General features: G+C 31.7%; 1 protein-coding gene across 1 annotated transcript in view; it reads right to left on the bottom strand.

Annotated features, from left to right (window-relative positions):
* The window catches only part of LOC129972073 (calcitonin gene-related peptide type 1 receptor-like), a 196,548-nt gene that overhangs the window by 116,499 nt on the left and 63,220 nt on the right, over positions 1 to 16,829 (bottom strand). The window contains exons 3-4 of the mRNA XM_056086054.1: positions 14,302 to 14,483; positions 1,891 to 1,917 (exon numbers count right to left, since the gene is read on the bottom strand). Coding sequence (XP_055942029.1) covers positions 1,891 to 1,917; positions 14,302 to 14,483 — 209 coding nt within the window. The remainder of the gene's footprint in view (positions 1 to 1,890; positions 1,918 to 14,301; positions 14,484 to 16,829) is intronic.

Genomic DNA, 16,829 nt, shown 5'->3' with positions numbered 1-16,829 from the left:
TAACGTCCTTTTTTTAAACCGCACCAGACTATTTTAAGATGGACCTCGTTTTTTGCTGCCGCTCTCAGGTGATGAGGACCAAGTGAGCTGGCACCCCAACTCAGCAAGAGAGCGTTTAGTTCAGATGGATTTGACGTGCACCAGACCCACTTACACGATAGTTCGTCGGTGGAATCGAACCTCGAACCTGAAACCCTTGGTTGGGAAGCCGAATCTTTACCACCATGCCACCGCAGCACAAGTTCATAAATAGAACTTGATGGGTAAATGAGATTTTATAAAGGATCTTGTTAGTCATGTTTTTGTTCAAATTTTGCTTGCAATGAGACAAAATTAAAACGTTCATAATTTTTTTAACTCTAGGAGGCATAAATCGCACTATTCTATGTTAGCAAAGAAGATAGTCTAAGTGGGAAATCTCTCGCTTTTATATAACCCTAAAACTTAAGATTCTTAAAAACTTAAAAACTAAAAAAAAAAAAAAATCGTAATCAACCTTTTTTTTCTTTCTCTAAGTGGACCTTAGCTAAATTTCAGATTTAAAGATTCATTCATTAAATTCTTATAACACTTTTTCAGATGAATTTATTATATAAACAAACTTAAAATTATATACATGATTTATATTATCACTGGATTTCTTTAATCATTATTACTATGGACATTGGACAAAAGCAAACATTCCCGTCCTCCTTCATTTTCCCATCCAACTTGCTATGCACAGAGAATCGAGATGAATGGCAGCATTTTATTAAAACTTTCTAAATGAAATATTTAGCACGCAACTGGCGTTTAGAGATATTGAACAAGAAGATTTTAAATAATGTAAATATGCTTTCAACATCACATCATATCTTTTCTAATCATATATTCAATTACATTGAAAATAAAGAAAGGGTCGGGGTTAATGAAGAGTGATTACTTCTTATGGTCTAAGAACTCAAATCAATACGTTAAGACGAATAATTCTACTTTTGATAAAATGAAATTGAAATGAAATATTTTTAACATTATCCGATAATTACAGTCGTTAAATCCGTTATTTAATTGACATTTTGCAATCGAGTGTGGCAGTAAATTCTCAGAAGTTTTACTAATGACTAAGTGAATAGTCGGCAGTTATTCTATTTATGTAGAAGATGTCGATAGTTATTATCCCTATTGTCAAATCGTTAAGTAGAAGGTAAAATGATTTTCCAGCAATTAAATGGAGTGGAAATGTTTCAAAACGCAGTAGAAATATTTTCAAAGCTTTGTCATAATTAAGAGATGAGAGGTTATTGAAAAATGCCTGAACTTTAAAGATTAGCAAAGTAGATGAGGGTTCATTAAGCTTGCTGTTAAATTACGTGAAATGAATTAGAATTAGAATAAATATTCTCATATAATTCAGAAATGCAAATATTTAACTTGAAAATAAATTGAGCATTCTTTTCCGCCTAAGCATGAAATTCTATTATAGTTTGAGAAAATTTCATTACATATGTGAAAAATGTCTATCAGTCTTACTAAATTTTCAATAAAACTATTACTTTAGAAATGACTTTATTTTGGATTGAAATTGATTTCTCAAAATTAAGCTAAAGAATTTCCATCCTTATGATAATAGATTCGCCATAATTTTTAATTCAAATAGATTTAATAGATTAGATAGATTTTTTAATTCGATTTTATAGAGCCTCTTTATAAGGATTGTACAGGTATTTCCAAAGTACATTTGTTTGCATAAATATGAAAAATGACCTTTATTTCGTCCTAATCTATTGCTTCTTGACAAGTTGGTCTGTAATTAAAATATATTTCGATACAATTATTAAAGCTCCTATTTTAAAGTTATCACAAATCCATAGGAAATTAATATGAAAATGAAAAATGATGTTTTTTAATGACCACAGAAGAATTCCATTCGTGACATATCTGTTGATCGTGGTTGCCAAGAAGTAAACCCACTTCGTCTTCCAATGTGATATGTAATATTATTAACATATAGATAATTTTAGATTTTTTTGCAGAAGTTAAATGTCACTCCAAAGACAAATCCTCTTAATTTTATGACCAATCTATTCCAGAAGCACATGCATGAAATTTCAGTAAGTTTTCTTATAGAAAAATACAGGGTGCGGCAGGAAAACATGGACAAACAATTTTTAGCATAACTTTATTAAAAATCAATAAATTAACAAAATATAACAAATACTAATAATAGTAGACTTTTGCTAATAAATAAATTCGTTGGTCATCAATTAATTGGTTTGAAAGTGGACGACTTTTGTAGCGATGCAGAGGCGTAAACGCGAATTGAAATTCGCAGCAACGAGCGGCAAGTCTTTTACCTTTAATCTATTCCATTCCCGGTGAAGCGATTGCTCTGGAGAGTCCAAACTTTTGGATGGCTTAGTCAAAGCCCTAGACTCCAAAATGGACAATACACAGTAATTCATAAGATTGAAATTCGGGGAGTTTTGTGCCCATTCTCCAGGTGATATCACGTCCGGAAAATGCGCCTTGCACCACTCTTGTGTCTTTTTAGCTTTTTGAAAAGTCCGCTTTAATTTGATGAAGTTCATTTTGGCTCTCGGAAGTAGAATGGAACAGCTTCTAGAATGCTCTTTTGGTGCACTTTTTGATTTATTTTAACACCCTCATCCACAATACTCAGAGGTATTTTGCCGCTTGCGCAAAACACCTCCGAGTATTCCGTCCCAGACAAAGATCGACTTAGGATGTTGGCGATGTTCAACACTTTCCGAGGTGCTTAGAGTGTCTACAGAGCAGATCCTATCGTTTTATGAGTTATGAGCTCCTTGGACAATAAAAGAGCTTCTCATTAGCGTAAAGAAATCTCCCCCAGCTCTGACATACGGTCCATCTCAAAAGTTTTCGGCATCTTTGGAGCCGCATGAGTTTGCTTTCTATAGTGAGAAGCTGAACTTTTTGGAACTTGTAAGGCTTTAGTCCAAGCTCTGTTTTTTTTTCCTTTCGTCACACTGATCGGTCACTTATTTTCATTTCACGAGCGATCTTTCTCAGGAAAACTCTCGGATTTGATTGAACTCGCTTTTTGATGGCCTTAAGGCTATTGAAAGTACCCACCGTCTGTTTTCATTAACTTCCAGGAAGTCGACCATCATTGTTAGGTTCTTTTTTGAAACGACAGATTGCTACGGACACCATTTGCGGAGATACATTAAGCAAACGAAAAACTCACACTATCGTTTTCCTTGCTCTAAAATAACAAATTTCCATGCACTAAAATAACAATTGTTTGAAATTGTAAAGAGCCAAAAAACAATACGTAAACTAAAGGATACATAATAAAATATCTCGTAATTGAAGTGGAAGACAAAAAAGAAATGAACACACATTAAAAAGAAATTAGTTAATTTCTATTCTATGATGCAATAACTTTTTCCGAGTTTTTTTATCTCACCCTGTACATAGATTCAGCTAACTTGCTTTTTATTTGGTAAGCAATCTAATTATAAGTTAACTATTATGCTTTCTCCAATAAACATCAATCTTATTAGATGATCCTTTCATTTGCTATTTTTAAAACCTATTTAAAAAGTTATCATTTAATTAGAAAGACAGTTCTTTACAATTAGATGGCAGATGTAAACTAAATATGGATCAAGCAGCAATTAAAATATTTAGCATATTCGATTGTATAAACATTGTCTCTTAGAGATCTCTACTAGTTCAAATTCTAGTAGAAATCTCTGTACTACTAAATTCAACATTCTGCTAGTACAGAGTTGAGTTAATCCTCTCTCTACTAGTCAATTCAACATTCTGCTAGTACAGAGTTGAGTTAATCCTCTCTCTACTAGTAAATTCAACATTCTGCTAGTACAGAGTTGAGTTAATCCTCTCTCTACTAGTCAATTCAACATTCTGCTAGTACAGAGTTGAGTTAATCCTCTCTCTACTAGTAAATTCAACATTCTGCTAGTACAGAATAAATTCTCTTTACTAGTAAATTCAACATTCTACAAGTACAGATTAGAGTTAATTCTCTTTACTAGTAAATTCAACATTTACACAACATAGTCATCATTTACTTTATACAAGCAAATCCTTAACAGAATATGCTTATATGTGTCCTGTTTACCTTTCTTTGCATTTTTATCACCTATTTTTTAAAATATTCATTTAATCTATGAACCATCGGGTGGGGCGTCTCATGGAAATATGTATTTTAATACAAAACATTTCGAATAATTCCTATCGTTCATTCCTACATTCCTTGTCGGATCATATTGAGAATAAAACATCTATCACCAAAAATATTAGCTGTTTCTTTAAGAGCTAAATAAACTGAGACACTGAAAATCAGAATGTACCAATTCAAATTTCTTTCTAAGCAATGCCATAAAATGGTAAATTTAAGAAAATTATCTGTGTGCACGATTCTGACAAAGCACTTACGCATGAGAAAATATGAAGCAAAAAATTTCTTTAATTCTGCATATTCAGCAGTAATTGTCTGCAAGTACCTGATTGCTATTTGATCACAATGATAAAATAGCACATAATATAATGATGATAAAATTCATCATAAGTTCCTCTCCATACACCAAAATAGTTTATTTATATTAAAGTCCTGTTTTAAAGCAACAATAGGGCTATGTGGGGGATTCCTAATTTTGAATTGCGGTCAGATGACGAAGATGACACCTGAACTGATACTCCATCTCTAAACTTCCACATCACACCAGCGGGAGAACGCTTGACCCCGACGGATTTAACATGCACCAAATCCGCTTGCGCGACGGTTCTCCGGCAAAATCGGGTCTCGAACCTGAAACCCTCCGTTTCCAAAGTCGGGACCTTATCACCACGCCACCGCGCCTGTTCTCCAGACACCAAATATAGTCTCTTAGCCCTATATTTCAATTCTAGAAATGCAAATGATTATGCAATACTGTGGTTATATGGAGACAATATAATCTGCAATGATTTGCAGCAAGTTTCTGATAGAAATTCGATGCTAATGCTAAGATACCTCTTATATTTATCGCACTCTGATGTAATATAATTTCAAAAATGAAAAATGATTAGGGTTACTGCTGTGGTAGGTATAATGGCAATACAATATGAAATGCTGAGACAGTAAATTCAGTAATACAGTAACATCAATTCGACTACAATGTCATGTTATCCTTTGTATTAACCACATTTAGCCTTCTTTCATTTATTATAATTCATGAATCGTAGAATCGTTAGGCAAGACGATGCTGCAATAAAAAAGAAAGAAAAAAAAAAAAAAGAAAACCCGACACACTGGAATAATTTGATTTTAGAATAGTTCCATGAATATTTAGAAAAACTGAAATCGAATTAGGACAAATGCACTGTTTTAAATAAATAATAAATTTGGGTAGATTAAACGATTGATAGATGTTAAAATTTCGAACATAAAATCGTAATAATTTCAGTTCGCATACATACTGTACCTATTTTCTAATCTAACGCAAAACAAATGTTTTACGGTTAGATTGAGATAAAGATATGCTGGTGGTTACGAAAGTAGAGACATAGTATTTCGACTGGAATAATTACATTTTCGACAGTACTTTCAAGTGCAATAAAAAACGTTTTCAACATTGTAATAGATATCCTCTTGAAAGTTTCGGATAATAAGTAGTTCAAAAACTGGAAAAGAAACGGTCTATTTGGTTCTCCTGAATAAATTTCAGTAAATGTATGTAAAAATTCAATGTTTTTTTATTATCTTTAAAAAAAAATTTTCTGCTTAGAAATATTTTCTTGTTTTATAAAACAGATAATGAAGCGCGTCTCTGAAATAATTGAGTATATGAAGCTCGAAAATTGCTTCTTCGAATGGCAAAATATGAAGCAACTCAAAAAAGTATTTTTAAAAAAGCTGAAAAGCAAAATCATTAGTTCACAAGAAAACGAATAAAACTAACCACGGCAGAGAAATATGAAAAAGAATTCACATTCCCTCAACTTTTTTTCATAGAAATAAGTCTAGATAAAAAAAATCTAGACCAGAAATTAAACTAGAAGAAATCTACTCAGCCACGCAGAAGTCATTTCAAAAACGCAGAAAATATAAACAAATAGAGGTAGAAAAATGTCAACCGTTTAAAAAAACGATTTCACACTGCGAAAATAATATATTTTTTAAATGTAATAAAAACTAGTTATTGTTTTTTTATTCAATGATATTTTTAACTAATTCAAACACCATAGTTACCACAAAGATGCACATTTATAAATTCACACATTCCTGTTTATAAAAAATGTTATTTATATGCAAAGCACTAGCAAATCAAGGTATTTTTTCAAAAGAAATTCCACAAAATTTAACTCAGAAACTCAAACAAACAATACGAGTTTTTTTTTTAATTCTTCGATCAGTATAGCAAAAAATAAGAGAATAAATTCATGGGAAAGATATTTATTTAAAATTTCTTATTATTCAAGTATTGGTTAAATAAATATAAGGAATTTGAAAACTTAAATTGTTTGTTTGCTTACGTTTTTAAATTGATAAATAAGATTTGATAAAACACATTTTAAATATTAAAACGTCATTTAATTACGAAAAATTCAATTAAGGGAATTCGGGTAGAAAAGGTTTTGAATTAATATTAGAAATAAATAATTCATTTAAAAATAATTTGCATACAATTTTAAATAATATTCAGTTCTTAATGCTAAGAAGTATTCAAAGCGACAGTAGAATTTAAATACTTTAATAAGTTTTCTTAAACTCTTAATTTTTCCCACGAGGTCATCTCTTAATTGAATTGAGAAGCTTTTGGCTTGGTGGTTGGTTCTCGTCACCCTGTTGGGTAAAGATGGGGTCTGTAAAAAAAAGACGTTAAAAAAAGTGGGGAGGTCTGGCCCCTCCTATCGATGATGGTACTTGCATAGGGAAGGGTTGTACCGTGGGCGGTGATGGACCTTAGGATTCAACCACAGTTTACGCCAGTGTTGCTGTTGCGGCGGTCTGATTATTCAGATTTTTCCGTGTACCTTCCGGCGAGTTGGAGTATCGAGTTTGTGGTGGTTGTTAACTTTCAACCTAATATATTCATGAAATTCTAAAGAAGATATTGTATAAGTGTTAATCAGGAAGATTTGCAAAGAAATGGAAATTATTTCAATCTATATAATACACAGTAACGAGAGAAATGCTTATTGAATTGTTGTTAGATGACGCAGAGCTTTTGTGCCAAGTCTTTTTTCCTCTTGCAAAAAGCGATATGGATTTAAAAAATTTACAGTGGCATGCTTTCATGAATTAAGCTACTTGATTGTAAATTGACATTGATCCTCTAGAAAGTAAGTTTATTGTGCCATTTTTATATATATATTTTTAAAGAAATTCCTCCACTTGGTACGTAAAATCAACGGGTTAGCTTGTTAAGGGTGCATGGTGCAACGCATTCAGAAGGACATAATAGCAAATGACGACGTTTATTAACACAAAGACATGAATACACAGTCAACAAAACACAGCCGAGACATACACAAGCAATGCACAACAGCCCATTTAGAACAAACAGTAGCCCACAAGTAGTAATCGGTACTATTAACAACCACAAAAGCACATAAAACGGCCAGACAGAATTCAGTAGCACGAGGGAATCTAATTAGCTATTCTTAACGGTTTCTTCAAATGCCTGCTATTCTCCACTTTCTCCTCGCTTTAACTACATCCATTTGCCGACTCACTACTATACGACTAGCTGCTTCTATAATAAACTTAAAGATTCGACACACAACTTAATTTACCAATCGCTTGAGCTCCACTCTATGCTACTACTCGACTGTCTTCGGCTTCGAATGCAGGCCTTTTATTTTCCGGAGTAGGTCAGAGAAGGTTCTAGTATAAGCAAGCATATTTCAGCTCCTATTGGCTCTATAGCCAAAACTCTTAGTTTTTGTATCCTCCATTTTGTCGAAAAAGTCACCAAATTCATCTCCAAATCGCCAAATGGTCGCTAAACCGAGGAGACAGCATCTAATAGAGATAGCGGTCGTAAAACGGTCTTTCTTAAGATAAATCTAACTGTGTTGGGAAGGAACATTACAAATTCGTAACAATATATATATAACATTATTTTGTTTGCATCAGAAGGTAGGTTTGAAGACATAGACGAGACGTTGCATTTTTAATTTCGTTTTATTCTCTCTAGGGAGGGAGGCATGATTATTTACAAGAAGGCGTAGCGCGGCACAAAAGCAGACGTAAAGAAGGGACGAAACAAATGATCACTAGTCTTATATAACATGGGATTTCCGGCCGCGCGCCAATTCAGTACACGTGGTGACCTTTGACAAGGGAACCGAAGGGATCACTTTCACTTGATACTTAGATTGATTGCGATTGATTACAATTTTTATACAGCTACATACGAGGAATGATATCAGGAAAAAGAGAATATTTTATTATGGGCTAAATTAAGATAAAGTTTTGGAAATTAATTTGGTTAAGAGTTTAATGTATATAGCTGTTTTGATAAAAGATTTCAAAAAATTGTCTATAGCACAAATTGAAAAATCCATTCAATTTTATATAACTCTACTTCCCACCTTGGGTAATTCCATAGTACGTCTAATTAGTTTAAAAACGAGAAAAAAACATATTGATTATTATTTTCTAATATCGAATTGTATACAGAAAAGTTTCCAACCATTATCAAAAAGAACATAAAAAAATAACAATAATTTTATTTCACCTGCTTTAAGATTTAAAAATGCTCAATGAATAGATTGAAAATTTTTAATAAATCATGCAAAAATTACATAAATAATTTTTACAGACTTTCTTTTAACAGGATCGTAAATCATTTACGATTTGTCGATTATACAACTGTAGAAAATATTTTTTTTTATAAAAATTGTAAATTATACATTTAATTATCAAAACAGGTATTCAATTGAAAGATGCAATTTTAAGTAATTGCAATATTACCAGCATTCAATTTAAACTTTCAGAATGACGGTAATGTAGGTGAAAATAGGAAGAATTTGTAAGTATTTGTTAATTAGGGAAATGCGCTTTCAAGTATGATTTATGTCTTTTCATAAATATAAAGTTTATCCCTTTCCCTACTAACCTGATCCAACAGGACCTGAAAATTCTACAATGGCGGGCGGTTTTTGTCTCAAACGAGCAGTGCAGGATGTAAAACGAATTATCACCAAGGATATCCTAGCTTTAAACTTAAACACTCGTTTCAAACCACACTTAGTCAGCCAGTATAGAATTTTTGAAACCGGTTGGGACGCGTTAGCAATGAAAAGGTTTTAAAATTTCTCTCTTTACTATTTCTTTCAGCAATATGAACGAAACAATTTTGGTTTGTAATAACTCGAAGCCACTGTATGCTAATAAATGTTTCTGTTCCTAAATGTTTCTGTTCCTAAAACAAAAAGAATGTTGGAATCTAATATAGAGAATAAAGTTAAAAATTATTATGGCAAAAATGGCAGCACTCAACAATATTTTTAAGCCCGCTTTAAAAAAGCTTTAATACAGAAGCAAGCTTTAGCATCAAGTTTTCAAAAGATAAGTTAAAAAAAACAATATAATAACCAGTTTATTCGATTCACTGGTATAAACTCAACATAACTCGATGATTTCTATTTTTTGCAATCTTTTTTAGCTTATAAAATATCCTCTTTTCGTGAAATAGGTCGTGTAACGAGTAACGAAATAAATTCCATTCTGTAGAGGTCAAAAACTTTTTTATACGTCCTCCGAATAACAAAATACGAAACAACTCAGATAGTGATTTTGACAATTTCCAAGTCCAATAGCATTTGTTTTAGAAAGAAGAAAAATGATCAATATGAAGGGCTCTGAAAAACGAGTTCTTTCCCTTCGATATTTTTTTCCATAAAAGAAATAAGATTCGGTGACAAACAAATTGAAACTTCTGAACTGGAATTCAGAAAAAAATAGACAAAAAAAAAGTAAAACAATAAACTTAGAAAAATATGAACTGTTATATAGAAATAAAACAAGTTATCTTTCAGTTAAATGAGATGCTTTGGATAATAAATAAGAGGAACATTTTGAATTTGTTTGCTCTTTCATTAGTCAAAAGTTATTGTGATTATTTATGCATCGTGAGAGTTTATATTGCATATGTAAAAATACGCAGAGGAGAAAATAAATTCTTTTTTGCAGAATATTATTCAGATGATTTTTTTAGGAACGCATAGTTATATCTCAGTTATAAAAAAAGATAAAGCTGCAAATTTGCAACAATGCTTCTCTGAGCAATATATCAAAGAAAATAGCTTTACAGATAGCTTTGACGGATGCTGAATGGACTCCGGGTCAAAGATTTTCGATTTTGCGAATATTTGGCGATGAATTTGGCGATTTTAAGACAGGAATAATGATCTAGGTATTCGAGAATCACCATTAGGATATAAGTTTTAGAGATTGCTCTAGAAGTTTCGTTGTCCTAACTCGGAAATTGTAAAAAGTGGTAAACAGAACTGAGAGTCAGTCGATTAGACCAGTCGAGAGAGAGTAGTTGGGTTGATCTCTCTGAGCGCTTAGTACTATTATGATTGTTTATTACAAATTTTGCCAATACTTCGTATTTCGCTACTGTGTATTCGTGGGATTTTTTATATCATAAAGAGTCTTTATCTTTTTCTGGGTTTATTGGATTGTCACTGTACGCGCACCGGTCATAATTTAGATAATTTCGATAAGAAATTGTTTAATAATATTTGGCGGAATGAAATGTATCGATCTTGGGCAATAAATCTCATATTAAAGAAAATATTGTAGTTTGACAGATAGCAACATCGGATTCTGAATGGATGCCCGATCAAAGATTCCCGAGCTTGGCGAGCGTTTGGTGATTTTTAACGACAGAAATGAAGGATCTCGAATATCCAAGAATCTCCATTAGTCTTAGAAGCTTCTTTGTCCTGTCACGGAAACTATAAAAAGTCAGAAAACACAACTAAGAGTGAGTCGAGAGGGAGTCATTGGGATTTCTCTGAGCACTTAAGGTTGTCACGATTGCTTATTACCGATTTTGTAAATCCTTTCGGTTTTTTACAGCATATTCGTTGTTTTTTTAGCATTTAAAAACATTTAATCATATTTTCTAAAAAGAATCATAAGAATTCTGAACTAATATTAAACGTATCACGAACAATAATTGAAGCCTTCGTCCTGGTATAGGGATAGCGCGTCTTCCCCGGGATCTGGGCCTCCCGGGTTCGAGTCCCGGTTTGGGCATGGTTGTTCTTCCTATTCAATCTGTGAGATGTGTGAATGTGACCCCCCCCCCCCCTGTAAAAAGGGATTGTGCAAGCGAATGAGTGATGCGTGAGTAGTCAAATCGTACTCTTGGGCCCAGATGGCTCTACGATAAAAACAAGAGGCGCTCTCCCTTAGGCTTAAACCGGCTGTTTTCAAACAGCGGGCTTGTCCGTGGTTGGTGCATTAAGAAACAACATGAACATAATAATTGAAAGATAAAAACTCTCGAAAAACACCTAAGGTATTGATAAAAATTACTATTAAAGTAGTCAATATTTTTTCGTTTCTATTTTACAATACAAAATTACTAAATTACTATCTCGTCCTTAATATAAATCGTTATTGACAAAGCAGATTTCAGGAAAGCAAGCGATATTATTTACTTAATTCTGGTAAAAATCTGTAAAAGATTTAAATTTATATTTATGATGATATTATGAAAAGTAAAAATGTTACGTTGTTTTAGGTTAGAAGTTAAGTTGCATTGTTAAATGTCCAAAAATAGCAAAATGAATCTTATAAATGTTAGGGAAGCTAATAAGAAGTAATTGAAATAAGAATAAACTAAACAAAATGACGAGTGGCTATTAAAATATTATGAATTAAATATCTATTAAAATTTGAAGCTTCGAAACAATTTTCAGAGAAAACCACTAAGCAAAAAAAAAAAAAAAAAAATTAAAATTGCAAAAATGATTTAATTAAAAATTTTAGAAGCTATTCAATCTGTGAACCATCTGGTCAACAAAGAAGGCTAATATTTCATGAAACATTATTCCATATTTTCTGCTCTGTTATGGATATGACTTTATTTTATTCATGAAAATTGAGGAGAAAAACTGTGCTCCTCCTAAGAAAATGGCAGTAAAAACTTGATTTGTATCATAAATCCTGTATTTTCTGCCAAGCATTAACACACAAACACATCTGTAAAGGCACGATTCACATTTTTCTGTCGATGAAATGATACTCTTTCTATACTCTTGAAAATGAGTTGGTGGCACGCAAAATCTTACTTAACTGTAACCGAAACTCGAAACTTTTCATACCCTATTCATCATAAATAAAAATAACGTTATTTATGACATGCGAGGCATTGCAACATAATTATGTGTGATCATTCGTTACTTATCCGCTCGAGAACGGGCATTTTTCGCGATGAGTGACATTAAGTTAATCACATGCTGCGCTTTATCGCCAGAATTCGAAAAGATCGCGCGATGCCTGTCATCTTGATTGTCTACCTAAATGAATAATCTGGAAGTGAATTCAGCCTCAAGTGAAAAATGGGCCTCGGGTGCAGTTCAAGGCCCTTAGTATGAGGGTTATGATGTTAGCAATTGTTACTTGTTAGTTACAATTGATGTTAGCAATAGTTCATTATTAGCATCATTGATCCATTTCTTTTATGTGGGAATAAAATAAAGGCGATGATGAGACGAAAGAATATTCACTTCATAGAAAATGAGGTGATATTACCAACATTATTTACTTTTACAACTTATAGATTTTGTTTACTTACAATGATATATAGACACAGTTAGAATTGTTAGCAGCTCGCGATTATGATTTATATCTAACTTATTATATGAATTTTCTCTATGTTGCTTAACTATAGAATTGAAGAGGGGGTTATCAAATCAGGCAAAAGATATGAATTACAAGTGCATTGTTAGCAGTGCAAATGCATGATCTTTATTTTGTTATTTGTCACTCTAAAGCGAGGGCTGTAGAAAATTATCCCGGAAAGTGGTATTTCAATGAATCATTATCATCTGAAAAGAAAGCTACACAGTTATTAAATTTAGAGGGAGTGTTCGCAAGTTAACTTTTGTTTAGTACGCATAGAATAAGGTAAGTCTTGTGTAAAGATTCTCGTTTCAATTAAAAGAATCGAGTATGCATTTTAAGCTCTTTCCTGCCGCTGATAGAGTGCAAATTTTGATTCAATTTTATTATTTCGGTATCAAGACCTCGTGTCAAATTTCATTCTTCAATGACCATGATTACATATCTGCAGTTAGACAGATCATCATCAAGCAGCATTAGGACTTTTTTAGGATAAACCTCGTCATTTTGAGCCATGGTCAGATGACGAAGGTGATACTTGAGCTGGTAATACCATTTCCAAACTTCCACATAACATCAGCTGGAGGATATTAAGCCCCGGATCAGATTAAACAATAGATCTGCTTAAAGGATGGTTGATTGGTGGAAACAGGCTTTCAACCTGGGACTCTCGGTCCGGAAAGATAAACTTTATCCCTGGCCCTGAAAAGTAATAGCGCGGATAACGAAACGACCCATTCAAAAATGTGGAAAATCCAGAAATTAGTGACTGTTTTTTTATTATTATTCTCGTTCATTTTACATAATGAATTTCTACCAACTAAGCAGAAATCCAATAAAGATTATAATTTGAGTGCTTAGCGACCTTTGAATGAAGTGTGTCATGAAAAATGATTAGAAAAATGAAATACAACTCATGGTTCCTCAAAGACACAAAGACAATAATTTTGAGAAGACATGCGCCTTCTCACAATTATTCGTGAAACTGTTGACTAAATATTCAACAATTAATTGTCGCATTACTCAAAATGAAAAGTGGAAATTTTCCTTATGAACAATACAAATTCTCCTTATCCGAACGGTCAAAACTGTCTTTTTGGATTTAGATGATTGATGTAATCAATAAAAATCCTAAAAGGCATTTTTGGGATTAAACTTAAAGTGCTTTCATATTTGGAATGCACCTTGGCAGAAATGAATGACACAGTTGGAGATGGATGTAATGACACAGTTGGAGTAATAATAAGCAAAAAATCGATCCTTTTGTTTTATGTTCACATCCACATAGTTTTTCTTTTCGCAGCAAAAATTCCAGAATTACATTTTCCGGACATAAAATTTATAAATATATTTAAATCTGAATTCATGCTCTTACAAAATGTATCTTTTTTCCTTTTTATTTACAAAAAAAAAAAAAGTTTAAAAATTGTCACAGAACAAGTAGAAGGTAGACTTACCTCAATTTCCTGGAGTCGTGAAAGGCGAAGGATGGTAGATAGTAATAGCATCTGGCGCAAGTGTCCTTCCTGTACTCATCCAGGGGTAGAGGATAGCCCCGTTCCGTGCGACAAGCAATGGAAAAGAACACGTCCGTCTCATTCTCGGATAACGCCAACTCGAGAGACTCACAATAGCATATCTAGAAAGAAAGAAGAAATCACATTATTATTAATTATTTTTTAGAATGTAGTTAAAAAGGGAGTTATTTTTTATGTTGCGAGTTTAGTTTAATTTAGTTATATTAACATCCCGTTTTTAAAGCAGCACTATGGCTATTTTAGGACAGACCTCGCCATTTTGAACCGCAGTCAAATGACGAGGACGACACCTTATCTGGCACCTCACCTCCATACTTTCACACCATGCCAGTAGAAAGACTTTGTGGAACCCTGATAAGTTGGACCAAGCAATATAAAAGTTGAAATATTGATATTTATCTTACAATGAATATTTTTAATATTTCGTTGAAAGGTGTTTAATCTTATAAATGAAAATAAAAGAATGCATGAAAATAATTCTAGAATACGAGTTCTGTTAGAAATTTTCAACAAAATGAATTGTTTAGTTTCAGTTAATATAGTTTAAGAGAAGATTGATTTTTTTTTCTTTAACGTGGATATTTCTTGAAAAAACAATTCTTCTTATATAACTACTTTCAATAAGTAAGACAGTGAATTTGAATAGCATTCATCGACTTAAAATGAACTAAATTTTTCTATCTAATCAATTAATAAAAACATAGCTAAAATAATATATATTAAAAACAAATTGTATAAATAAGTTAATTATTTTAAGAGCATTATAAAAAGCTGCTATTAAAGCGAAATGGCAAAAATGTGAAGTTTTAAATAATTAGCTGATTTTTAGCACTTAGATTTCAGTTTATAATTATTTGACTAAAAAGAACAACAGAATGTTTAACTTTCTAATATTGTATGTAATTTCTTAGATTTTTTTTTTATTTTTTTTTTATTTTTTTTTTTTTTTATTACTTTCATAAAGTGTGCAAGTGGATACAATTTAAAAACAAAAAAGTTGCTCAGGAATAATCCGATCATTTTTATTCACAAAGAATTGGAATTTTTTTCATTTAAAATGTTTGTGTAGCAAAAGTATTCTTCTAAATACGAATAACAGGATGGGGAACAGCTTAAAATTTTAGACAAAGTATTTCTTATAAATAACATTTATTGAATTCATCAACTTAAAAATGTTATTTTATACACCATTTAAAACATTTTTCAATTCGAAACACATGCTTTTTCTCACGGTTTAGAAGTTAAATGTTGGGTTGTGATTATAGCAGATACCATGAATAAGGTGTCTACTAATTTCCAAGCCGTTAGCGTTAGATATATAGATTCTATAGAGAAAAAAGGCTTTAAACAAACAACAGGATAAATTATATTTTATGATGTTTGAATCCGAAAAATGCAATTCTAAAAAGTTACGAAATCTATCTTTAGGCAGTCTACCTTTCTTATTAATCATATTTAATAAAATATTTTTGGCATTAATATTTTAAGGAAAGGGAAGAAAAAAAATCCTCTTCAATTCAAAGGAAAAATCATTCCTCTTGGACAAAAATTGACCGACTTATGAAATATTTGTTTAAAACAATTTTAGACGAATTGAACTGATACATTCAAGGCCCCGAGAAAGAATTGAAGGAATGATTTGCTAATTGAAAGTATGTACCATTGTGTTATTTTTTAAGCTATTCCTTAAAATATTTTTGAATGCGATCCCTATTTATGTTAAATTGCTATGGCTCAAAGAGTTTAATTATAAAATGACAAAAACATTACTGTACCTTTTAGAGTATTTACATTTTTTACTAAATGTAAGAACCATGGAACCTTATACAAAATAGATTTCGTAACTTTTTCAGGAATATATTTGTTGACTCAAACAATATAAAATATAATTCTTCCCTTCATTTAAAGTACTTTTCGAATTAGATCTATTTTTCAATCTCGAAAAGTTTAGAAAAAAACTATTTTACCCTGATAAAAGTAGATGCCTTGCATAATATTCTTCATAATGTGAATGCAAACACTAAGTTAAGAAAATGTCCCATTTAATGAATATTAAAATGTGCATTTTATTTTTATTCGATTCATCTGCAAAAGGGATCTGAAAACTTACTTGGGAGACATAGTTTTTAGTGAAAACAGTCCACACCTTGTATAATTTAAAACCATTATAATACGTGTTTTAAGATAACATTTATTGTATTAATCTATTTTACTACAATAATGCATCATGTACAATTAAATTGTAACAATATTATATCATATGCATTTAAATTAAATATACTCTTAACCGTTCTTTGCATGGTGATGGAAATTTACATCATAACATTTAGTGAACAAATATTTGTATTCAAAACAGGTGTACTGTAAATTGGTTGTTACTGGCGATTTTTTTCACGACCATTGCGTTAAAACAAAAGCAGTTGTAAAAAAAAAAAAAAAAAAAAAAA

This window comes from Argiope bruennichi, chromosome 6 (assembly GCF_947563725.1).
Source record: "Argiope bruennichi chromosome 6, qqArgBrue1.1, whole genome shotgun sequence".
NCBI lineage: Eukaryota > Metazoa > Arthropoda > Arachnida > Araneae > Araneidae > Argiope > Argiope bruennichi.
The sequence above is the reverse complement of the archived record's forward strand: the minus strand, read 5'-3'. Positions and strand labels throughout refer to the sequence as shown.